Genomic DNA, 27,418 nt, shown 5'->3' on the forward strand with positions numbered 1-27,418 from the left:
TCTTTAGTTTTCAGTTTGGCTATGTTGAGCATTCATTCTTTGTGGTGGGGTGTTCGGAGCTTTTAGAATCTGTGGGTTCATGGCCTTTGTTGATTTTAGAAAATGCTCTAGGACTCTCTCTCTGTTATTCGGCATGTCCCCTTCTATATGCCCTAGCTCCTTTTATGTCCACTGTATATTTGAAAGTGCTTCCCATGTTTTTCACACTTTTTCTTTTCTTTGTTTCGTATAGCTTCATTTCCTCCCTGCTATGCTTCAGTCTGGAGGTCTGTCTTCAAGTTCACAAATCTTTCTCCTGCTGTGTCCACCTGCTGGTAAGTGTAATCAATGAGCCCTTGCTACAGATTGAATTATTTATTAAAAAAAAAAAAAGACATAATGTCATCCTAACCCCGTAAGCTGTGAAGCTGATCTTGTTTGGAAAGGGGGCTTTCTTGTTGTTGTTATCAATGAAATCAAATGAGGTAATACCAGGGTAAAGTAGTTCCAATTTCTTCTGAGTGGGTGTTATAAAAGACGTCCCACACAATGGGGAAGGTCCAGAGCAGAAGCTAAATCTATAAGTAGCAAGGGAACACCAGAGACTGCCTGCAGCCAGCAGACCCTAGGAGAGAAGCAGGGCACAGTTGCTCTCTGAAAGCCCTCAGAAGGGCTCCCTCAGGCCAACAGCCAACAGGTAGATATCCAGCCTGTAGAACGATTTGCAAAGAACCTCTATCCTTCAAAGCCTCTTTGTGGTATTTTGTTACAGTGGCCCTAAGAAACTAAGATAGACTTTAAATTCATTTATTTTATATTTCAGCTCCATGATGTTTTTAATTAGGTCTCTTTTCAGTGAAATTACCAATATTTTCTATTTACGGTACAAGTTGCAGTTACTTCAAACTACCTGTTTACTAATTAGAACACCTTACTCTTCTTAGGGTCTTTTATAGATCATATTTTCTTGGAACGGATCATATTTTCTTGTTTGGAATGGATCCTATTTTGTCTGGAAGTGATCATATTTTCTGGTTTCTGATATTTTATAAATTTTTTTCAGTGCTAATTATAATCATGTATAAATAAAATAAAGAAACTGAAGTTAGTTCTCCTTCCCCCAGAGAAGGAAGGCAGTTCTTAGCCAGCAGTCTGAGTAAAGGCTATATCTTTTCAATGCAAAGAAAAAATGAGGTGGGTTGGGTTGGATTTGTAGTTTTACTTCAACTCAACTCATCTTGATTCCAACCATCTCCAGGGCAAAATGCGCCCTAGGTTTGTTATAGGGCCCCACCTAGACAGTCTTACACATTCTTACACATCCGGCTGTTCCCAGCAAGGTTGGCAGTTCAAACTCACCAGCCACTCTGCAGGAAAAAGATGAGGCTTTCTGCTTCTGTAAAGATTTATAGCCTTGCAAATCCATAAAGGCAGTTCTACTCTGCCCTCGAGTCAGAACTGACGCAGGGCAGCGAGTGCCTTCTGTGTGGCAGTGTTGGCATCGTTGGCTGCCATCAGGTTGATTCCGACTCATGACCCCATGTGGAGGCAGAGTAGATCAGTTCCACAAGGTTCCCAAGGCTGTGAACTGTGGGAAGCAGACTGCTACAGCATCTCTTGGGTGGGTTGAAAGTGCCAACTTCTTTGCTGCACTGTCCAGCAGGAGTAAGTGCAAAGCACAAAATGTGAGTCACCGGTGTACTCTTCAGTGAGCTTTACCATCATCACAGAATTGTGTGGTTGTTGATGCTATTTCATTCCAGCACATTTTTACCCCCAAAAGAGAGCCCAAGTCCATTAGCAGTCATTCCTTTCACTTATCACCTGAATTTCTAGTATATACTCTTCTACTTTCTGTCTCTCTCCTGGACATTTTGCATCAATTAAAGCACGTATTTTGTGGGCATTACATCTGGCTTCTTTCATTTGGCATAATGCTTCTAAGCTTACTGCACATATCAATACTTCATTCCTTTTTATGATAGAATAATAGTCTCTTGTATGGATAATCTGAATTTTATCAATCCCTCAGTAGACAGAGCTTTGGGTTGTTTCCATTTTGTGACTATCACAATAGCCGTAAGCACTTGAGTGCACATTTTTGAGGAGACACAAGCTTTGACTCTCTTAGACATGTATCTCAGAGCAGGACTACTGGGTCATATGGTGTATCTATGTTTATTTTTCTGAGGAGCTGTGTTCCCCCAGTGGCTGCATTTTACGTTCCTGCCAGTAAAGTACGAGTGTTTCACTTTCTCAAAACCTGCACCAGCAGTTCTTATTGCCTGCACTGTGGCTACCCTAGTGTGTGTGAAGTGTTGCCTTTTTGTGCCTTTGGTTTTCACGTCCCTAGACAATGTTGGGCAGCATCCTTATATGAACACATTGTCATTTTTATAATTTCTTTTTTGTTGTTCAGTGCCACCAGGTCAATCTTGATTCATAGTGACCTCATATACAATAGAAAGAAGCCCTGCCCGGTCCTGTGCCATCCTCACCACTGTTCCTGTGTTTGAGCCCATCAGTGCAGCCACGGGTCAACCCACCTTCCTCTTTTTCACTGCCGCTCGACCTTACCAAGCACAACGTCCTTCTCTTGGGACCGGTCTCTACTGAGAACACGTCCAAAATGCTTGAGATGAAGTCTCAATGCCTCTAAGAAGCATTCTGGCTGTACTTCTTCCACAACAGATTTGTTCTGTAGACAGTCCATGGTACTTTCAATATTCTTCGACAGCAACATAATTCAAAGACATCGATTCTTCTTTGGTCTTCTTTATTGGATGACCAACTTTCGCATGCCTATTAGACAACTGAAAAGCCCGTGGCCCACCTTAGTCTCCAAAGTAACATCCTTGCACTTCTTTAGATAATATATTTAAAGCTATTTGACCACTTTTCATTTGGGTTGTCTTATTATTGAATTAGGTGAGTTCTTTATATAGTCAATATAAAATTCACTTACTTGTACATCTGTTCCCCCATTTTGTGGGCTGCCTTCTCATTTTCTTGACAAAGTCCTCTGTACCACAAAGGCCGACGTGGATCCACCCAACTCTGTGCCAGCCTGGGATCTCCCAGCTTCCTGCTCTGCATGCCTGCTTCATCAATTGGCAGCTGCATGAGTCTGAAGGGGCTCCAGCCACCATCTGATCCAAGGACTTGAATTAAGCTGGCCTGGGCTACTTCTTCCTTGATAGGAATTTCTTTCTTCACATAGTTATTTCTTATACATATGTGTCACTGGTTTTGTTTCTCCAGAAAACTCAGTCATCTATCTTTCATGTAGCTCTTAACAATGTATTGCATAATATTGCTGCTTCCTTGCTACTTTAGCTTGGAGTGAAAATTCCTTACTTTTAGGAATTATGTAATCATTTACTTTTTATAGGAATATTTTGGAAAATATGATTGCTTCATTCCAATGTGGTTTCACTTCTGCCATTTTTCCTTTGATGTTCAGGATACAATACTTCAGAGACATTGAAATATGGTTTATAAACTCCTAAGTGGATACTGCAGAAGCCCTGGTGGGACAACTGGTTAACGCTTTCAACTGTTAACGGAAAGGCGGTGTTTTGAACCCACCGGCAACTCTATGGGTTAAAGGTATGGCCGTCAGCTGCTGTAAAGCTTGTACCTCTGGAAACCCTATGAGGCAGCTCTGCGGAGTTGGAATTGACTCAACAGGGGCTGATTATGCAAATATCTTTTGTTACTTTCTTATAGAAATGACTCTTGGACTTCGCTTTTTAAGGGTAAACAATTAGGTTGAGTTAATTATCCCAGACCGAGAACAAGGTTCCCCCAAAGTTGTTATACATGCCTAGGATATCATAAAATAATGTAATAACAAATTCTTATCTGTCACCTACTGTACGCCATATATAGAGAATTTAGCTCATTTAATTGTCATGAAAACCCTATGAAGTAGCTAGGCACCATGATTACTCCTTTTCGCATGGCAGTCGAGGCACAAAGAAGTTGAATAAGTAACCGATGTTACCCAGCTAATCATGGCAGAGCACAGGTGGGAATCAAAGACGTGTGGATCCAGAGTCCACTCTTGTAACACTAGATGCTACTACTGCCCTGGGTCTCCGTTTCTCGTGCCCCAAGCCACCCAAAGAGACGTCCTGTGCTTTCAGAGAAGCCTGAGGAGCCCTGGTGGTTAGTGGTTACACTTTGGGCTATGATCCTCAAGGCCAGTAGTTTACAACCAACCACTCTGTGGGAGAAAGGGCTTCTGACTCCCACAAAGAGTTACAGACTCAGAAAATCATAGACAGTGCTACACTGCACTATGGGGTCGCTATGAGTTTTCATAGACTCAATGGTAGTGAGCTTTTTGGAAGGATATTCTAAGGTTATTATCTTCCTTCTAAATATGAGTAAATTGAGGTGCAGGGCAACTATAAACAAATTACAAACCTGGGGAAAAGGATCATGGGAGCATGGGTCACAGAGATGAAAATGAACAAAACAGTGCCAATCCTCAGGGAACTCAAGGTCAAATACAATTTAAACACTTCCAGTGAGAAACAGAGGCATAAGATACCATGGGTGTATCCCAGATATTTAAGTGATTGATTTTTGAAAACCATGCAAGATTATGTAAGCAAGAGTAAGAATTTGGGGAGCGACATGATTGGATTTAACTTTCAGAAGAATCTTATGGTCTTCATGAGAAATGAGGTGGACAGGGGTTCATAAGGAGATAGGGAGATGCCTGAAATATTTATTGAATGTTAACTGTGAGCCAAATACTATTAAAGGGTTACTGGCAAAATGTAGAGGGGAGACACTAAGATCCTGGACTGCCTTAGGCCAAATATGAAGTGACAGGTTAGAGATAAATCAGAAGCAGAACAATAGATCTCAAACACAGCACTCCAGGTTTGGCTCCGGGACTGGAAGAGTAGGCCAGGCCATTCTGTAGGGAAAGGAAGCCTGCAGTTTGGTTGTTTATTGGTTTGGTTGTTTATTGACTGATTGCACTTTCTGGCATGCAAGGAGGGCAGAGGAAACTGGGAAAAGCTGCCCAGCAGGCACTGGGGAAGAGCAGGGAATCAGGAGAGAAGAGGAAACAAAGGGTGCAGTCATCAACACTCTGGTGGTGAATGAGATCAAAGAAGTGGCGAGAGTCACCCAGCCAAAAGGTTGAGCACAAGGAAAACCATTAAGGGCACTAGTACCATGGAACCATTTGGGGAGCAGACCAGTAAAAAGACTGAAGACCTGGCAGAGGGACAAAATACCTCAAGGAGCCCTCAGCACACAATCCGTCCAAGTGCCACAACAAGCAAAGGGGTGAGAGGTAAGGAAGTGTCCCAGTGGGTCGCACTATGAATGTGACAGGATTTGGTTTTCATGCAAAACAGGTTTCTTCCACTGAAAGTGAAGGTGTACCTTCCTTGAGGAGCATTCATTTCTGAAGCTGAAGATCAAAGATAAATATACCTATTTATATTTCCAATGCTGGAAATGAAAAGTGTGTTCACCAGAATGGAGGTTCTACTAAAAGATTCTCAGGGAGTAGGAAGTTCCTAAGTAATTGGCTCTCCCACTATTTGACCAGAGACAACTCATTTGTTTGATCTATCATCTTTAAAATAAGAATATTGGATTAGATAATTCCTAAGGACGCCTTCAGTTCTCACACTCTAAGATTTTATATAAACTGGCTGAATTAAAATTCACTTAAGAGATGACCTATAAACTACCAGAGAAAAAATATCAACAATGCAAGGCAGGAGCCATGATAACACAACTCAGTTATGTGTGTGTGTGTGTGTGTGTGTGTGTGTGTGTGTATACATATACACACACATATATACATACATACACACACATATAAATCACACTGTTATACAAACACACACACACACACACACACACACACACACAACCGTACATACTTGTGTATAAGCCGAGTATTTAAAACAATTTTTTGCTGTTTTTGCGGTAAAATTAGGTGCCTTGGCTGATATTTACATCGGCTTATACTCGAGTATGCACAGTGACTTAAACCGGAGTAACTAGAGAAAATAAAATCCCTAGTCCTAATCAAAGTAAAATTAGCAGCCACCTCCCAGATGATAAATGCATTATGAAAATCAATACCCATTCCTCGCAGTAATATCCATTGGAAAACAGTAGGAATTGAGTTTTTAAAATACTGACACTGTGACATCTGAAAAACAGACCAGAGGAAAAATCAGACACTTGTTAATTTGTATTTCTGTGACTTTTCTCACTTGGTTATGATTTGCAACTGTCCTTTTATGTCTGGCAGCAGTGCCAACTTCAGTACGAAGCATATATTATTTTTATCATGTTGATTACATGTGTTCACCAGTTTAGTTGTCCGTGTATGCTTGGTGTGGTTTGCAATAGTCAGTGACGAAATCCAGAACACAGCATTTTCGCAGAAAGTGTTTACTGTGAAATTTCTCCTTAGAAGCTTGCTTTGCATTACAGCTTTGATCCATATGACATCCACAGTCCTACATTTCAAATAATGGCTTAGGCTTCAATTAAGGCAACGCCTGCACTTTTGATACGCATCTTGAGGACAGCAGGATGTGGTAGTTCTAAAGAGGACCTCAGTTTCTTAAGTGATTAGAGATTTGGTCAAATTTAAAGTCTGCTAAAATTTTCCAAACTGCACTTCTTCAGTTTTATGGTGACTTGGGTACTTACATTCTGTTATTCATCAACACTTCACAGAAATACTTGATTTGTCTGAATGAATTTTAAAAGCCACAACTGAAGAAAATCAGAAAAACCTGGTTTTAAATATCAAAAGGTCCCGAATGAAAAGTATTTCTACAGGCCACACTATGCAAGTTTTATTGATCAGTGTACTTTTTTTTTTCTTCCCCTCAGAAAAACTACTGCAAGACTGAACATAAGAAAATAAACTTACTGGTAAATATCTTTCCTGAGGACTGATCTGCCAAGAGGATTGTCAGCCTGGGGAGCCATGGTCACAGAGCCGATCTTTAAAACCATAGAGTCTTCTTTTGCTGTTGGGTTCACTGTTAACAAAAGCGAGAGATTCATGATGTCTATTTCAGATCAAGGCATAGCTTCATGGCTAAAAGGGAGAATTCTCTAAGGGAATGGGACAGAGATACATTAACATGAGACCAATAAAACAGGAAAACTGTGTCAAATAAAATATTCAAAAATGTTCTCAATTCTCCAGTTCTCTTACATTCTATTAAATTATTTTCTGTCATGATGATGGGGGGGTGGAACTAAAATCAACATTAAAACATGAATGTGTGTGTGTGTGTGTGTGTGTATATATATATATATATATGCCGTTTTTAGAAGGTATAATTTCTTTAATGTCACAATCTCATACAACTAGATCTTTGTTTTTCCCAAGTGATTGTCAGCCCTCCATCTTGAGGTTCCAGTGCAGTCTAAATATAGTAAAGGGTATAAAAAAGGATCAGTCATACTCCTCATTCTAAAAGCCTTTAAAATTTACATGACAAATACTAATGAACGATGATATGTGCATAGAACAGCACTCGTAGATGTGAACTGTCAGGACACCCTCGAGTGACTGCTTTGATACTACACAAGAAGGAGAGACACATTGTTTCTAGACACGAATGTCTACTGTAAAATTAGTAAACCAACAATAATCTCACACCTGGGTGAAAATTTTACTTCCTAAGAAGTCCAAATCTAAGATGAAATATCTCAGAAAACAGTAAAAGCTAAAAATATGTATCAAATCTAACGCAGTACTGAAGACGACAGCATTTTAATTGTATTTAAACTGTTTAATTGTATGGTACGTGGATTTTATGTCAATAAAATGACTTAAAAATTTAACCATTCATTCTTACATTATGAAGTTCAATCAATGCTTTTTGCTCTAATTCACCAGCTAATATAAAATCTTTTATAAGGAGTGAAAATAGAAGTGCAAAGGGGTCTTTGATTAGTCCCTGTTAGTTTATATTAAATTTAACCTCCATCTTCTCAACTTATGAACAGCAGTTCAATAATTGTTGAAAACACTTTTTAAAACTTTAACAATAGGCAACTTTCTGGGGTTAAAATAAACTATAAAGTAAACGGAATAATTTCTTTAAATAGCAGAATAAAGGACTGAGCTGCACAACTTCAGAAATATCCTGAGCAGAACACGCCTGCAAAGGCAGACAAGCCATATTTCCCAAACTCTGGTGCCCAAAGAATGCAACAGCTAGGAGATTATTTCCAGCTGCTTCAGCAGTACACTTGGTATGGTCTGACTTAGATTAGTCCCAAAAAGAAAGTCAGAATTAAGAGCGTCAGGAGAAGTAAGAAGAAAGATATTCAGTGCGTGAAAGAAGGAGCCAGAACAGGATGCCCACAAAGTGAGCTGGGAATCGCAGGATGAAGGAGGAATGGGTGGGTGGGGTCAGGAGAGGATTGCAAAAGGGGGAGAGAGGCAAGTTATTATAATAAATATTAGCATATGGATGCCACAGTAAAGACAATACTTTTAAATGTCCACAGCAAAGAAGATCAAATAGGAAATTGCTTCTCATGCAGCTGCGCTATTTTCAAATGACTATAGGCCAGACCATGAACACTGTTTACATTTCACAGATCTTGCATTTTATGCCAAGCTTATCAAATAGTTCCATGTGGGAAATCCTCTGATTAAGCAGCAGGCATCAATTAAATCAATAAATAGTAAGTCTGGAGAATAGACCATACCACAAAAGTGCAATTAGTGTACTTGCTAACTGTTCTTCCAGGCTACAGATAGTACCCAACATATGAAAGTCTGAAATGTAATAGAAACACTGCAGTAAATGAGGTACATATGGAAGAAAAATGACGTACTTGGTGTGACACACAAAGTCAGATCCAAGAACAGAATTCTGTTTCTGTATGAGCCAAAAGTGTTCTCACTAGATTATACTGACTACGAAGTTATATATTTTTAAAAAGCACATAAAACAGACCAGTCACAAACTAGATTGATATAATTAATATTATTAAATAAAGTATTCAGCTTATCAAAATATATCTTTGAAGTATATAGGGAAAAATAAAAATATGTATTTATATAAGGAAGTGCCTTGAGTCATTTTGTTCCCCCCAGTTACTTTATACTTTAAAGAAACAAGCTTCCTTTTTTTGGTTTATTTCACCTGCATTTAATAGTTGGCCCCTATGAGGAAATGTTCCCTCTAGAAGGATTTTCAATGTGAAAATGAATGTTTTCCTTCTTTGCTTCAAATGTATTTTTAAAAACTAAGCTCATCTAAAAGAGACATACTTAATCCAAGAAATACTCCCTTTTTCGTAAATAAAAGAGTTAAAGTAGGATGTTAAACACCTGTAGATTCAGAATCTTGATAATCAGTGCTGGTAATACAAACAATATTCAGGGTGAAAACCAGAATTTCTATAGCACTTCCCAAAATATATATGTGAGTTAGTTAGTTTATTGTGCCAACCTGGCCGATAATCACATGTGGGGCTAATTGAAGGGCGGAGGGATAAATGGCTTGGTGAGCCTCAGTCGCCTTTCAAGTTTTCAGGTCTCTTGTTTTGTGATGGTCGCACCAGGGTGCAGCTGCCTTAGCAGTTCCCTGCTTCAGCTTGCAAGACTGACTTCCTACAAGACATCCCCAAGGAGAAGCCACATGGACCTATCCCGATGCAGCCCTGGGTGCTGGAGCAGCCGTGTGGAGACCCCTGCTAGTGCTGAGATGCTTATTTGTTCACTGACTCAGCTTTCCTCCTGCAGTTGGCATCGTTGCCTCTGAGGTGGAGGACTTTGTGGGCTGGTGTTGGGTTAATGGGTTAATGTTGGACTTGTGGGCTTGGGCAGCATTGGGTTGGGATGTTTTCGTGATGCACACTTTCTTTACATAAAACTCTCTTATACATGAGTTGTTGTGGATTTGTTTCTCTAAAGTACCCTGACTAATACAATATGAGAATCCTATATTTTTCTTATTATTAACAGCCTTCTAGACATGTTTTATAGTTAATAAAATGTGAAACATGGCTGAAAAGGGTCATCTTTGCAAGCGGTGGTAGAATACGTATGAGGGTGGGTGGGTAGAGATACATGCAAGTGCATGTGTGGATGGAAATGCAAAGGCTACGAAACAAAGCTCAGAACCCATGAGCTTGCATCAGAAGAGAGAGTAGAATTTCCGTGGTAGTAACATGTAATATAAGACTCTGGAAATAACAGTATTTTGGAGTCCTCAATTGTCTAATATAAGTTAAATAAAACATGTAAAGTTTCAAAAGTACTTGAACTTATCACTGTGTAATGCTCTATTTACATAAAGTTTTAACTGTAGTGATTGCCCTTAAAAAAACTATCAACAAAAGGTTGAAATTCATCATTGCAATATTTTCAGCTGAAGACAGAAAGATGGTTCAAGTAAGCGTGTAGCCGAATGACCTTTAGGTATATTAAGAAGTTAAACTTGAAAGTTGAATTTCATTTATAACTGGTGCACAGATTGCTCAGGGATCATTGCATCACTGTAGTTTCTCCTGAGGCAGAATGTGGTGGTGCTATCAAATGCATCAGGACAAAGCTCACACATTTTAGTTCAATTGAACGGATAAAAATATTACTCTGGGAAGGTCCTCTAAAAAGCCTTTCTAGAATAAAATGAATGCTATGCGTTTGATTGTATTACTAGCTATTTGAGTAATCCTATTTATTTCTAATGCTATGGCTGATTCGATTACGTTTTCTTGATTAGTCACATTATAACCTTCATATGGAAACATTCTTTTTTTCATATAAATATATTAAAAAATTTTTTTTACTTTAAAGTGGCTGAAAAAGTGAGTTCTATTATTTGAATTTTACTTCAGGAAATAAAAACCTTCTCTACCCTCATGGGTAAGGGTAGTTAGCAATAAAAATTTAAAAAAAAATGTTTTTTTTCTTTTAGCCTATGGCCATCAAGTCAATCCCAAGTCATAGGAACCCCATAAGGCAGGGCATAAATCTTTATGGGAGCAGAAAGCCTTATCTTTTGCCCAAAGAGCACCTGGTAGGTTTGAACTAATGACTTTTGGCTAGAAACTCAATGACCCAATGTGTCACCTACTACCACCTGCAGGGCTCCAGAGTAGCAACAGAGGGAAAAAAACAAACAAAAAACAACTAAACAAACACAAAGCAACAATGTACCTAAATCCATCAACCCTTTGTATACACTGTTATATTTAAGGACAAGCGGATTTTCCAGAAGTTCATAATCCTTCAAGAGGTGTTATACCATACCCTCATCCTACAAAGAGATGTTATACCATACCCTCATCCTTCAAGAGATGTTATACCATACTCTCACCCTTCAAGAGATGTTATACCATACCCTCACCCTTCAAGAGATGTTATACCATACCCTCCCTCATCCTTCAAAGAGATGTTATACCATACCCTCATCCTTCAAGAGATGTTATACCATACCCTCTCATACTACAAAGAGATGTTTTACCATACCCTCATGGCCAAGCATACAGTGACACACGGACAAGGCTGAAGACAAAAACTAAAACTGAAAAGATGTGTACAATATATTTATATCAGGCAAAAAGCTTATATGTAATGAGTTCTTATTGACTGATAGAGAAAAGATTAATAACTTATTAAAAAAATAGTGGGTTTTTCACCAGTGAGCCTGAATAAAAGCTCACAGTTTGGTAACAAGTGAGAGAACAATGTAAATTGGTGGAGCCATTTGTGAAAGCAATTTGACTGTATCACTACACATTTGATCAAGCAATCCTTTTGTTAGGTATTCACTCTCCACATAAACCAAAGGTTTTCAACCTGTGGGTTGCGACCCCTTTGGGGGTCGAACGACCCTTTCACAGGGGTCACCTAAGACCATTGGAAAACACACAAATATTTCACAATATATAATTACATATTGTTTTGTGATTAATCACTGTGCTTTAATTATGTTTAATCATGTTCAATTTGTAACAATGAAAATACATCTTCATTGTTATTTACATTATGATTCATAACAGTAGCAAAATTACAGTGTTGAAGTAGCAACGAAAATAATTTTATGGTTGGGGGTCACCACCACATGAGAAACTGTATGAAAGGGTCATGGTATTAGGAAGGTTGAGAACCACTGACAGACCATGCCGTGTCACCAAAAAGTACACCTAAAAAGCTGTTGCTTGGAGGAAAGAGGTCTAGTATTAGCAAAACATTACCATTAACCCACAGTCACTCTTTCAATAATCACTGGGTAAATATTAAACTTGTAGAAATTTTGTGTACATGTGTGTGTGAGAAAGAGAGAAAGAGATCTACTAAGAATTGAGTTTACTAAAACCAATGAGAAAAAAGTGTAATAACCTTTACTAGCAAAAATCCTAAAGGAAAAAAAAATCTTGAATTTTCAACTCTAGTAACTATTATAATTAATGAGCATGAGGTCTCCAAGTGGAGTCAGCTATCCACCCCAAACCCTTGATGTGATCTTCCAGAGATTTATTATTAACTGTGGCATATTTAATCTTTCCAAAAATATACCAACCTGAAACCTAAACCAGCTGCCCAGATTTCAAAAACAAAACCAGGAAACAAACAGAAAGCAAGGTTCCTAAAAAAGAGGATTTAAAATAAACAACAAAATCAGAAGACAGATACCTCCAACCGTAGGTTGTATTTCCTCTGCTTTGGGGACAAAAATTCTGATGACACTTGTGTTGATATAAATCAAAGGTAAATTTCGGGAAGTCAGTGTATGGGTTCGCATGGGCTGGCCAGGAGACTGCCTCTTCTCTTTTTGGGTCCTTGGTAGCTTTGCTTGAAATATACTCGCAATGGCATGAAGTAAAGGAAAACAAAGGACAATATCAAAGGCTTGTGACGAGAGAAGAATCTCATGAAGGAAATGAGGGGAACCATCAGTTAAACCTTCCGACAACTTATGAAAACTTCTTCGTTCATTTCTTGACGTTAACTTGTGGCGGACATTTTTGGTCACAGCTTTCGTGTATGTCACAGAGAGAAATCCATGCTGCTGAGGAGGGCCATCTAAAGGTTTTGCAGCTGTCTGTTCCAGGAAAAAAGCACAGTACACACACTGAACTGATGAGAGAGAAAACTATTTCAAAGCAGAAAACTACTTCAATTTGCACTTTCACGTTTTATTGAGATTCACTAACTCTATACCACTGCATGACCACAATCAGGACTATCACTAGGTTTAAGGGGAAACTTGGGAATCCTCAGCTCTAGAACTCGAGTCTAACTTTCTGTGGCTGTTCAAACTGTTTCTTCACTTTCTGTAATAGTCACAACTTATCAACCACCTCTAAATTTTCACGTTTTAATTCTTGCTTTTTCTTTTTTTTTTTTTCTTGCTGTTTTTTCATTAGGGTTATTAATATGTTGCTATATTTATTCAGGTGAACCTGAAATGAACCCATTTTATGTAGTTTTATTTATGGTCAGCATAGACAAGGTATGCCTGAGGTAGATGGGACCTTACAATAAGAACAGAGCTTTCCTCTTATAATTGGGCTTCTTTATAGGAAAATAAACTAAAAATCCAATCCACTAGCACTGTGTCAATCTGACTCTTAGCAACCCCACCGAATGGAGAAGAGCTGTCCTCACAGGCTTTCCCCAGCTGCAAACCTTTTCACTAGTAGACTGCCACATCGTTCCCCCACTGTGCCTGGGCCTAGTGAACTGCTCATCTTCCGGCCAGCAGCCCAATGGAGTTCCTGAGCTCAGTTATCAAAGCAATCAGTGCATGTTTACTGGAAATGGAAACATTTGTCTTTCTGAAATGACGTATTTTCAGTGGCCATAACCTTGATTACTACTTTACTAACTCTTTTACTACTCATGTTCCTCAAGTCTAACACTGCAAATTAATATATACATAATGAATTACTTAAAACAAATAATTCTGAAAAAAGTTTAATGAACTTTCATATTTCAGTTGCAGTCTACAAAGAAATGACAGTAAAATGACAATTTTTAAAGACTAAAGTTCATACTTCTGATTTCTTTAAAAGATAAGACAGTGTTAGGAATAAATCAATCAAATGTATATAAAACACTTTATGCTGTATAGCCAAAATTATTATAAAATATTATAGTTTCCTAGCACTCTACCCACATCTTGATACACACACACACACACACACACACACACGTTTTTAAAAAAAAATCTATTAGGGTCTAAGAATTGATGTTCAGAGAGGACTGAAATTAAAGATGTAGCAAAAGAGTGGATTATATTGATATAAACAAGGGGCCAAAGTATATGAAGTAGCCAGTGTTATCTCATTACTAGTAAACCTCTTTCAGTTCCAATTTCTTCCTTTCTATTTGAGAAAAAAAAAGTATTCAAATCACTTATCAGTGCTAATTTTGTTTTTAATCAGAAAATTACAATGGAAGAGGGCAAGATAAAATTTTTTCACTACAAGTTTTTTTTCTTAATTCATTATTTGACCATTAAAAATGATAAAGTTGGAATGAAAGGCATTTATGGGAACATGTGGTATACGCCTTTTTTTGAAGAATCTGCTTTGAGAGTGCACTGAATGGTGTCCAACTCTCTCATCACTTCTCTTTTGATACCTCTTTTTTATTCCCATGCTCAAACAAAAAAACAACACACAGTAAGGGAAAACAAGTGCCCCCACTCTCAGCATGTTGCAAGAAAGCAGGCTCCAGTGGGTAAAGATGGTAGCTGTACTACAGGCCCAGTGGGCAGTGGGGGGCGGGTAGGGGTGGGAGGGAGCGCATACGTGGGACAGGGCCAGGCAGCAACTTTGCTTCTATAGATGTCTATAGTGGACTTTGGGGAGGTGTCAGAATTTGGTACACTAAATAACCTAGCAAAGTATATGTTAACTAATGGTAACTTTTGAATCCCAAAAATAGTATGACTACTTTGATTTGGAAAAAATATTTGTAAACATATGTGATGTAAACTCATAAAATACAAAGTCCAAAAGTAGTTAAAACAGTTAAAAAATGAGTTACTTAATCCTCCCAATATAAGAAAAAGTAAAAGATGAAAGTAGAAACAAGTACTAGCTGGAATTCAGGCAGTATAAGTATTGCTTTTCAATTAATAATATTAATCTTTAATCTGTTTAAGTTAGGAACCACAGAAAAATATTAATAAACATATATAAAATTAATAATAAAGGACAAAATTTTAAGGGTGTTACTAAAAATTGGTGTTCCTGATGAATAGGAATTAAAATATAACATTTTTCTTATGGGCCCTGATGAACATTCACCAGGGAAAATAAAATCTACACAGACCAACAGATATGAAAAACATACAGACAGTTGTTTCCAGCGTTATCCAAAATCAAAACTCACTGCCATCAAGCCAGTTACGACTCATAGTGACCCTACAGGGCAGAAGAGAATGGCCTTTGTGAGTTTCCAAGGCAGTAATTCTTTTGAGGGAAAACTCCTCAAGAGCAGCTAATGGTCTCAAACTGTTGATCTTGTGGTTAGCAGCCCAACACACAACCCACTGTGCCACCAAGGTTTCCTGAGAGACAATTATTGGAAATGTTCAAAATCAAATCAGAAATGGCATTTGCCATGCATAAAACAAATCTAGAAACACAATCATTTAAAATCTCTTCAGTTTGAAACAATCAGCCGCTATGCATGAGAAAGAGGTGGCTTTGTACCCCCATAAGGGTTCACGGTGTCGGGAAGCCGCAGGGCCATCCCAGTCTGCCCCGTAGGTGGCTGTGAGTTGGCATCGACTCCAGAGCAGTGAGGTGAGGAATGACATGTCCTAAATTCCCACTCAACTTCAAAAGAAGGAATAGAAACAAATATCACATCTGCTAAGAGAATATGTAATAATCTTGGTAATGATTGAATACATTTGTAAGAGTGATTACCAAAGCTCTTCATGTAAAACAGTTACTTGTCTATTAAAGGTTTTGAGAGCATCAATTAAAAGAATTAGCTTAACAATATATTCAGAGATGCTGTGTCATTAGAAAAATCAGAATGAACAATGTTTAGCTTTTGTCAAGTACTGGTTTCCACAGGCTACCATTTCCTGACAAGACCAGTGGCAGAAGCCCAGACATGCCTGGATCCCAGAGAGTATCAAATAGGGTACTTTGAGTTAGTTGTGGGAAGGGGATAGTGTAATAATAGAAGAAAATAACAAAAAACAAGACTCCTCAAATAAATAAATAAATAAAAGCACTACTGTCAAGTAACTCTTGACCACTCAATAAATGCACAGTACAAAAAAAGATGTATTTAATTGTCCTAATTTGATTTTGTTATGGTTAAAATGACTTGGTTATACATGTGAAAACTCACATTTACAAAAACCAAGTGATGAAGCAGACACAAGTGACCCAAAAAATGTATTCTAGCTAATTTACAAAGTCGACGATACAGAAGACAAAGAGAATCCAGAACTGCCTCTGTGGGAGAGTTCAGTGTCCTCCTCTGAGTTCTTGTTAATGGAAGCTCAGTGGCATAATTGAAAAATGATTTCTCACAGGAGGAAAGAAGCCAGAACAATTACTGAAAGGGTCCTGCTTGCTGATGGGTCAAACCAACAAGGTGCATCTGTTCAGCTTGTCAGTACAGGAAAGGAAGACACCTCCACTTTGCCCCCAAGACCAACACTCTTCCCCAAGGATTGAAGTGATGGACAGGAGCAAACAAAAAAAGGTTGAAAAGATAAAAAGCAATAAAAGCCATATGCAAAACAAAACAAACAAATCTGGATAGCTTTTAATTTTGCTTAATTTTGCATAGGTTTAGTCTGACCCACTGCTAGGGTATAGCCTCTGTCTGGCTGATCCTCTGCAAAACCAATGTTAATGGAAATAAATGAAAAATAATTACTTCTTAGTGTAAAATCAGCATGTTTAGCTCATGGTAAATAAAAAGTCAGCATAAACTCAGTGATGAAATGGAAACAATTTTCAAAAACAACAAAATAGTACATTAATGATACTGTTCACTAATAAAAGCAATCTTACCTTTACTTTTTGATATTTGTTTAATTTGTGTAACAGGAATATGGTTACAAAAGTGAGCAATTTGGAGAAATAGTTTTGAAGCAGGGTAATTTTGGAAGAAAGGTCAAAAAGAATTTACTCTGAGCTCTAATTTCTGTAACCATAAGTCCTATTACATGAAACAACAAAGAGAAACAGTTGTATAATAGATTTTTTAGAAATTGTAATTACTAAATGATTCTCACCACGGGTTTTTCTTTGCACTGTAGAAATACTCCTTCAAAATGTCCTGACTGCCAACCTTCCCCTGGCCTAGAAGACATAAGTTCACCTTATCTGTTCTTTTCAATTTTTCTGAGTTAAAAAATTGAGTACATATAACTTTTGCAAATAGTTATGAGCACTATAAGGTGTGTCTATCAACGTAATCAGTAAAACAATTGACATTAACACTATACCCTGGATGTTCTGAAGAGAAGCATTTGTCCTCATGGTAAAATGTACACTTATTTGGTTATTTAGCTCTTATTCTAATTTTGCTCCACATTATATTGCAATGCTTAGCAGAGGGCTTGGCTCATGATAAATATTCAGTAAACATTTATTAAACGGATATGAAAGTAAACTTATCTAGATGTTTAAAATTTATATAAATTTAGCCATAAAAATCAACAGTAAGCTAAAATAGAAATCACACTAATATGAATCATATAAATCATAAAGAAATTATTTCAACTATAATATAATCTAGATAAATCACTTACAAGGATTCTTTTGGTATATATACATATCATTAGAAAATATCTAAAAAGCTCATAAATGCACTTTAAAGCCAAGTCATCACAGGCAATTAGTGCATGCAACAAAAACAATTCTTATACGTGCTTGGTAAAATAATACTTTAGAACATATCTTAGTATGTATCCATAAAAATATTTTGTACTTCACACTTATGGCACGATTTTTTCAGCTGTGACAGATGTGGTTTTTAATAACATAAACAATATGATAATATAAAAAATAGAAATACCATTAATCTAGAATTAGAAACTTATCATATAAAAATGGTTTCAGGACATGTGATTGATATATATATATGTAATAGAGAAAAACACGTTTTTGAAGTTACTCAATAAATAATTATTGGATGAATAAATACCATAAATCATGAAACAAATGGATTTTAAGTCTATTTCTATGCCAAAATAATATACAATTTAAAATACCATGCTTTACAAAAAATAAATTTAAGGAAAGCATTGCAAATTTTATGGTATGTTGATTATATCTCAACTCCAAATGATTTTTCCCATTGGGGAAAAATTAATAGCAAACTGTGATAGGGCTTTGTGAGAATATTTAAATGTAATATGGCTGCTAACATTATTTATTATTGCAATTACCTGACATCTGTCTATAATCATACTTTTCTTAGACATTGATTAAGGAAGAATGGCTCCAGGAACATCAGCCACATGTATATTTATAAGAAAATAAAGAGTCTTCAGAGTGCTAAGGAACAGAAATTGAGTAGACAAGGAAGTGCAGCTAAAATAAGAGCCACTAACTGTGTAACAAAAATATGCCATACACTCTAAATTCTGTCACTGATATTAAAAAGTAGCTTATTTGATTTAAGATAACAGTGGAGAGACTGATTAACAGATTTTATTAGGGTAAAATATAAAACTTCTTGTAGCATATAGATAAGTGACAAATAAATATATTTAGTCAATTTATCTTTTTAAAAATCATCTTTCAGAGAAAGTGTGTATATCATGTTTAATTAATTTAATTGAAATTTTAAAAAATTCTTAAGACTCTTCAAAAAAATTAGCTTTGACCATATTCGTTATTTATAATTTACCTGCTTCGGTAGTGATCAATATTGAAGCTTTCTATTTTACATTTCACCTTGGTGTATACATCCTGGACATCTACAGAAGCGCTGAGATCTTCTAGTTCACTGACCATACAAACTTCTGCAGTAAGAAGCCAACATTAATATCCATACAAGCCTGACGATCAATAAAACATTTTTTTACATGTTACTCTTACATATACATCCTGGACATCAATGGACACACCAAGAACTGTTTGCTAACCATACACGCTTCTGCTATAATAAGCGCAATACAACTTTCATAATAAAGGAAGGACACCTATTTCAAGACAGGGATAATTCCACTCTATGCCTGAGGTCCTGGACACTGATGCCGGTGGAGGAGCACTGCGATACAAGCAGGGACAATGATATAATGCATCAACGCGATAGTCTGCAAAGAATAACCTCATAGCCTTTAGAGTGAAATTCAACACAAACAGGGCAAAAAATTGAGCTACCACAAACTCAAAGAGCATCTGAACAGAGAAACATATATTGGAAAGACTCAACATAGTAGTATTTCTAATAAGTACTGCTTGAATTAGATCTGATGGTGCATCATTATTAATGATAATGACAAATAAAGGAAAATCTAATACTTGCTCTAGAAATAGGTTTAATCCTGGAGCTCCTCAGTTAGGAAGGAAAGAAGCCCTGTACCTGTGCTCTTGTGTTCAGGATCAGGAGCAAAGAGCTTGACGGTAATTTTGGGGAGCACCCACTGCATCCATAAACTAACACGCCCACTGGCTCCACCAATGTTACTTGTAGTCTGTTCCAAGGTGACAGAATCTGAGAATGGAGAGTCATCACCTGCTTGCGCAGAATCTCCCTGGGGTAAGGAAACAAAGCAACAACAAAGCACTTCGTCACTTAAGTAAATATAAATGGGGGTGGGGTGTTAACACTTGCAACAATTACTTGTCATGTTCCCACATTAACTATGGCTGATCAATATAAACATATATTAATCAAATGGTCTTACAGTTGAGGTGTGCATGCATGTCATTCTAGTGTTCTCTAAAGTACCAAAGGGTCCAGTACAACTTGGAATCACAACGAGCATTCCCGTATCCCGCAGGGCCTGTAAGCTACAGCCCAGAGACAAATCCAGCTCTGCATGTATGCCTCAAGTTGTACTGTCACAGTCACACCCATCCTTTTACGTATTATTCATGCCTGTTTTCAAGAGAGCTGAATAGCTGCCACAGGTTCTAGGAACACACACACACACACACACACACACACACACAAAGCTTAAGGTATTTACAGAGGAGCCCTAGTGGCATAGTGGTTATGAGTTGGGCTATGATTCGCAAGGTCAGCAGTTCAAAACTACCAGCAGCTCTGATGGAGAAAGAAGGTCCTTTTGCTCCCATAAACAGTTACAATCTAGAAACTCACAGGGGCAGTGCTACCCTGTGCTACAGAGTTGCTATGAGTCAGCTTCATTGACTTGATGGCAGTGAGTTGGGTTTTAGAGTCCTTAAGTTTTAAAAGCAGCAAAGTAGTCACCATGCCCATTACATTCAAAATAAGGAGATAGCACAAAAATTATTAGATTTGGCAATAACTTTTTAATGTTTTATATGGTTAAGTATTTCTTAATTGGAAGGCAAGCTTGCCGAACTCAGGATATGCATGCACAAGGTTCTAAATTTAGACCTAATGCATTTGCTTGCCAAAGCTTTTAATATCAGGTCTTTTTAGGACCTTAGTGGCCCCCAAAGAAAACAAGCCCTGGTTTGGATTGTATACCTCCAGATTTAAAAGCAGGAAATGGAAATGATTCATTGATGTATTCTCTCTTGTTTTTTAAGTAACTACCAAGTATTTTGAGTTTTAAAAATCCCAAACATTGCTGCCATTTAACATCTACAAACAAAACTTGGGAACTTAAAACTGACACTCTGGAAAACATGCTATAAAATACACTCACCATAGAATGTTTGATGAAAAGAAATGTACATATAGTCATTATTATAATCACTACTTCAATATACATATATTAATATATACATTATTATATACATACATGCATTAGTTATATATAGGTATCCTTAGTCTGGCAGGTTGTAAGGCAGAGGCGATCAGCACATAAGAGAGTGGACAAGTGATTCTAGGTAAGTGTCTGAACCAACCTCTCCCGGCTCTTGTCTACTCTGCAAAATGGTTTTTACAATGGAGCCCTGGTGTATAGTGGGTTACGTGTTGGGCTACTACCAGACAGTTCAGCATCTCTACACATGGGAAGATGCTGATCCAATATGAGAAGAACTGACTCGACAGCCATGGGGTAGAGGGTTTTCATATGAAGCTACTTTGACTTCAATGTTTCATATCTTTCATTCATAAGAAAACTCAATTTTCCTTAATCTCCAGAAAAGGAGCAAATGAGAACAGGCAAGTGTATTAAAGCAACAGTGTTCTATGATTTCACTCCCTGCCATCTTGTCAAAATCCACTCATAGCGACCCCATAGGACTGGGCACAACTGTCGTTTCTGAGGCCTGTAACTCTTTATGGGAGTGGAAAGCCCTGTCTTTCTCCTGTCCTAGGATTTACTGTGGCAGAAAATTACAGATTTAAATTTCAAGACAAGGTAGTCATTTTTTGTTCTGAACAGGGCACACCTCAATGTTGTGGGGTTTACATATAAAATATTTTCTGAGATGGAGATGAGTTGGGGTGTTGTGTGGGGAGTATGTGGGTATGGCGGGGAGTGGTCCCCCATCTACTGTAAATGACATTCCTAGAACTTGAGAAGCCATGAAAAACAGAACAGGGTTTTGGTAAGCTGTCAAAGTAACAACGCAGAAACATGCATAAATTTAACGCACCCCAAACAGACACAAGGATATCACAACACTGAGAATGAAAAACTGCCCAGAAAGCAAGACCTCAAATCAGCAAGTCTAGATCTTCATTTTTAACGCTACTTAGTGTAGTCCATAGGAATTCTAAGAAAACTACGGCTTCAGATTTAATATATAAACATTCTTGAGGGAAAAAAATCATGCTCTCTTTCATACAGTTTCAATTTTCCTTTTGGACTTACAGCATTTGGGAAGGCATTATTAAATATGTTTAAGCATTAATTTTCTGTTGTTTCCAAATCTAGAGTAAAAATCAAGGCCAGATCAGAGATGCTGAACTATTTTCCCATACCTCCTCATGCCAAGTCCTAAAACAGACAGGAAAATCCTGTTTCACCATTTTGTTGCAAATTGACCAAAATACTGAGTTTCTTTTTTCCCCAAGCTGACTTGACCTTTTGTTCACCAGGAAGGACAGACACTTGAGCCCCTTATCTTTGGCCTGCTTCAGAAGTCAGTGATGATCATAGTTTAGGCCATTTTACTATTCTCCCTTACCAAAATAACTCCAACGGTCTTGTTCAATCACAAAACTTCCCCTGGGGCTAGACACGTTCACCACTGTTTGTATGTAAGTCAACAGTAACAAGTGGCCTGCTGTGGTCTCCACTACTCTGGTTAGCACTATTTCAGGGCAACGGTAGGAAAAATGATGAACTATTTTTGAGGTCAGTACTTAGGTCTCTCATTCATATTATCCCTTGTACCACCACCCAGATGGAAATTCAGGAAGCTAGAGCCATATTCAGCCCCAAGCAGGGGCTCACTATCAACATGTCAGCATGAAAAGAATTACTCCTAGTTTAAAGTATAAATCATCCATAGATCATGTAAACAAATACTTCTTTTCTATTTAATACAAACAAATGTTAGAGTGTGTTTGGATAAACACACTCTATTTGAGTAAGTGAGCGCCTTATATTTGAAGGAATTTTAAAATAACACATGAAACAATTGACCAAGAAAAATAATATTCTAAATAGTAAAGGATTAAAAAAAAACCTTGTGATCTATTTTGAATAAAAAGGTTTTGTCTGAAAAAACAGAATCACAACTGAGATTTCAAAGGGGTTCCAATACAGAATTCATAGAACCAAACACAAAATGTAAGGTAACCTCATATGACCAAGACACATTTATAAAATGAAGCTCCATATTTAAAGCAACAAAATCAACTAAGCCAATATTTGAGAGGCTAAGGATGTTCCTTGATATGATTACTTTTAAATAGGAGAAGGACTAGATACAAAATATTTTATTGACTGTTTTGGACAGGTTATATTACAACCTTGATTTCTCAATTTGCTTAATTTCTTTGTTCTGTCTACACTTATTCATCAAAAGATAAGTTGACAAGCCAAATGGTATGCTGAGTAGATTTTGAATAAATGTTTCTCCCTAATTGTTGAAGAGAAACCGATAGAAAAATATTAACTGAGTCTATTTTAAAGAGTTTTAAAATGATTCTGAAACATTCTTAACACAGCATTGAGTAAAAAAGTACAATCTAAATATATCATCTAGAGGGTTGTTTGGAATAATAATTTGAGAACGGTCATTATTTAGAAGATAGGATCTTTATTACTTTGAATAGCACGTAAACTGCATTTCAAGTATGAGAAATTGACAACTTTTGCTAAAACTGTTAATGTTAAATAACTTTACAGTCAAATATTAAGTTTTCATTTCATTGAAAAATCAAAAGAATTTTGATATTTTACATTTAAGAGTTTAAATTAATATACAAAATCATTTAACTGTATAGATCATAACAATTATAGATAACATTGTGAGAAAAAGAATCCCCAACTCCTAACTGCTCCTGGGGAACCTATACACTGACATAAATGGTTTGACAAGAACAAGGGAATGCTGCACAGCTTAGATAAAGAAAGATGTATGGGACAAATCAAATCATTAAAAATAATTATTGGAATTATGAAATAAACCACATCATAGTGGGTTTTTTGGAAAAACTCAGCTTAAGTAGTATTAATCACTGGGTCAATAAATAGCATAAGCAATTTTTTTCAAGAACTAAGCTATTAAATATTGGAAGATTGATATATCAATTTTTACCTTAGGGAGAGTCGTAAATCAAGGCTATAGAATTCAGTCAGTACTTCAGATTTTTTCCTAAAGCTTTATAATTATATCTTAAATAACTGCTATGAGAAGGATAACATCAAAAATAGCACACATATGAGAAGACTTTACACAGTTCAAAGAAAAATGGAATTATGAGATAAAATTTTTCCATGAACTTTTGAAATACCCTCATACATACAACAAATACAAAATAAAATAACCCACTACATAAACACTAAGAAATCTGACATCCAAATTACCACTTTATATGAGTGTAGTATTTTCAGAGGCTATAGATTATGAACTTATTCTAGAATACCCTAAAAACAAAAAAACATGGCTACTGAGTGAATTCTGACTCACGATGACCCTATACTTTGGTTTCTAAGATTGCAAATCCTTATGGGAGCAAAATTTTTTAACAAATATAATTATGTAATTCCCATGTTCCCTTTTAAAAAATTAAGATAAGAATCACAAGAAAGGAACGAGTCAGACAGTGTGCAGCATAGCACCGATGGAACACACAACATTCCTCTAGTTCTTTAATGCTTCCTCGCCACACTATGCTGAACCCAGTTCTACCTTACAAATCTGGCTAGACAGGAGATGTACATCGGTACAGGTGAGAGCTTTCAACACAAGGAATCCAGGACAGGTAAAGCCCTCAGGAACAGTAATGGGAGTAGCAATACCATGAGAGTGGGGGAAAAGTAGGTGGGGGAAGGGCAGAAATGGGGAACCAACTACAATGATTGACGTATAACTCCACCCCCTTCTCCAGAGGGACTAACAACAGTAATGTGGGTGAAGTGAGACAGCAGGTGGGGTAAGACATGAAAATAATAATAATTTATAACTTATCAAGGGTCCATGAGGGTGTGAGGGTGGGGTAGGGAGGGGAAAAAAGAGGAGCTGATACCAAGGGCTCAAACAGAAAGAAAACATTTTGAAAATGATGTCAACATATGCACAAATGTGCTTGATACTGCTAATGTATGGATTGTTATAAGAGCTATAAGAGCCCCCAATAAAATGATTTTTAAAATTAATACTTTTTGTCTATGTATTCTTTACTATGTCATTCTCCTCCTCTTTTCAACAAAAACAACCAACCAGCCTAATTAGGCTGAATCTATTGTGACTTTTCCTAAGTCTACCTAAAAACATCTTTACTAACTAAAGAATTCCTAAGTTAAGGACCTCTATAGGATCCCTGGTGGTTATTACTCATAAGGCTACTAGTGGCATGTTCAGCAGTCCAAAAACTACCAGCTACTCTGAGAGAGCAAGATGAGGCTTTCTACTCCTGGAAAGAGTTCCAGACAGCAGTTCTAAATCACCAACTGGTCCTCAGGAGAAGGACTGGGCCAGAAAGAGTGACAGTCTCAGAAACCCTCAAGTGCAGCTCTGTCCTGCCCTTTAGGGTTGCTGTGAGTCAGAATCAACTCGATGGCAGTGAGTTGGGTGGATTGCCAATGTAGGCAACCCTTGTGCCATGCATAGCAGTTACACATTGGTCAGCTACTGCAAGATTAGCAGTTTAAATCCACCAACCACTGCATGGGAGAAAGTTTAGGCTTTGTCTCAGAAACCCACAGAGGACGCTCTACTCTGCCCTAGAGGTTCACTGTGCGTTAGAATCGAGTGGATGGCAGTGAGAATGCAAATGTGTTATCTATAGAGAAGTGCTAATTCAATGATCACACTATTAGAAAGGCTATGGCTCACCATCAGTTCAGACTAGTTAGCGTAGGACTCCTGAAGATTTACACAGGAAAAGAAGAATTCCTGATAGTACAGTGGTCTTGGTATTGGGCTGCTCACCACACAGTCAAGGCTCAAACTCCTTAGCTGTTCCACAGGAGAAGCAGAGAGCAGTCCACCTCCAGAAAGACTTACAGTCCTGGAAACCCTAAGGGGTAGTTCTATGCCATCCTAATGGCACCTAGGAGACAGAATCAACTAGATTGTAATGGGTTTGGATTTCTTTTTTCTTTTTAATTAATTTAATTAATTTCTTGGGGGCTCTTACACCTATTATAACAATCCATACATAAATTGTATCAAGCATATTTGTACAAATGTTGCCATAATTCTTTTCTAGACATTTACTTTCTATTGAGCTCTTGGTATCAGCTCCTATTTTATCCCCACACCCACACTCGTGACCCCTTGATAAACCAAAAATTATTATTATTTTTGTATCTTACATTGACCGCTGTCTCCCTTCCCCTATGGTTTCTGTTGTTCGTCCCCCTGGAGGGTGTATGTGCGTGGTTATATGTTGATCATTGTAATTGGTTCCCAATTCCTCCCCTCCACTCACCACCTTCCTCTACCCTCCTGGTATTGCTACTCCCATTTCTATTCCTGGATTCTGTGTGTCGTGAACTCTTATCTCTTATCTGTACCTGTGCACAGGTTCTGCTCCAGTCTAACCTGCAGTGAAAGGCAGTACTGGGATCATGATAGTGGGGGCGAGGACGCCTCAAGGAACCAGAGGAATATTGTGTTTCCTTGATGCTTTACTACGCCCTGGTTAACTCAACCTATCCCTGTGACCCCTCTGTGAGGGGATGTCCCATTGTTTACAGATGGACTTTGGGTCTCTGCTCTGACCCTTCTCGTTCTCAACAATATGGATTTTTGTTTGTCTGTTTGTTTGTTATGGGTCTTCTGATGCCTGTTACCTGGTCCCGATAACACCTCATGATCGCACAGGCTGGGGGTTTGGATTTCTTAATACATAAAAAGCAGAGTTTAAACTCAGCTAATAAAACATAGTTTAAAAACACAGGCGAAGGAATTAAAAGTAATTGCTGTCTTTAAACCAATTTCAATGCAATTACAGTGCCAACTAAATGTGGAAAGAAAAAGAAAAAGGATGGCATATGAAAAGACAAATCAACAAACCACCTTTATTTTCCCAAATATTTAAGGAAAGAAGGGCAATACATGCAGTTCCAGAAAATGCAACAACGAAAAGTCCAACACAGCAGTCACCTCATTTCATATATGTATATCCTTGACACAAAATTACCATACAGACTTGAGTATAAGCCGACAAGAATATCAGTTGATGCACCTAATTTTACCACAAAAACTGCATTAAAAATGTGCTGAAAAACTCAGCTTATACACGAGTATACACGGTATGCCAAAAATAAGAGAGAGATGAATTAAAGGCCAGGGTCACTCATGAATAAAGATATGAAAATTCTATACAAAGTATTAGTAGGAACAATTTCGGTTGAATAGAAAAGAAATATATATAATCAAAACTAGGCAAAACCTCTAAAAATAAAAGTAAAAACCATACTGAAAAAGTAATTTAAACAGAGAACTATACCATGTCATAGACTAAAAGAATCAGTACTACAAAAAAAAAAAGAATCAGTACTACAAAGATATAAATTCACCCTACACCCCCACCCCCACTATCATGAGCCCAATTCTACCTTGCAAGTCTGGATAGATCAGAGGATGTACACTGGTACAGATAGGAACTGGAAACACAGGGAATCCAGGGCGGATGATCCCTTCAGGACCAGTGGTGTGAATGGTGATACAGTGAACC

At 37.4% G+C, this 27,418-nt stretch overlaps 1 protein-coding gene across 1 annotated transcript in view; it reads right to left on the reverse strand.

The window, feature by feature from the left end:
* VPS13B (vacuolar protein sorting 13 homolog B) overlaps positions 1 to 27,418 on the reverse strand; it is an 809,204-nt gene that overhangs the window by 365,353 nt on the left and 416,433 nt on the right. Inside the window, exons 24-28 of the mRNA XM_004697697.2 lie at positions 19,535 to 19,706; positions 18,857 to 18,971; positions 17,235 to 17,301; positions 12,650 to 13,058; positions 6,908 to 7,019 (exon numbers count right to left, since the gene is read on the reverse strand). Coding sequence (XP_004697754.1) covers positions 6,908 to 7,019; positions 12,650 to 13,058; positions 17,235 to 17,301; positions 18,857 to 18,971; positions 19,535 to 19,706 — 875 coding nt within the window. The remainder of the gene's footprint in view (positions 1 to 6,907; positions 7,020 to 12,649; positions 13,059 to 17,234; positions 17,302 to 18,856; positions 18,972 to 19,534; positions 19,707 to 27,418) is intronic.

The sequence above is a fragment of the Echinops telfairi genome, unplaced genomic scaffold (assembly GCF_000313985.2).
Source record: "Echinops telfairi isolate 266 unplaced genomic scaffold, ASM31398v2 ScPeMD7_1;HRSCAF=3_0, whole genome shotgun sequence".
Lineage (NCBI taxonomy): Eukaryota > Metazoa > Chordata > Mammalia > Afrosoricida > Tenrecidae > Echinops > Echinops telfairi.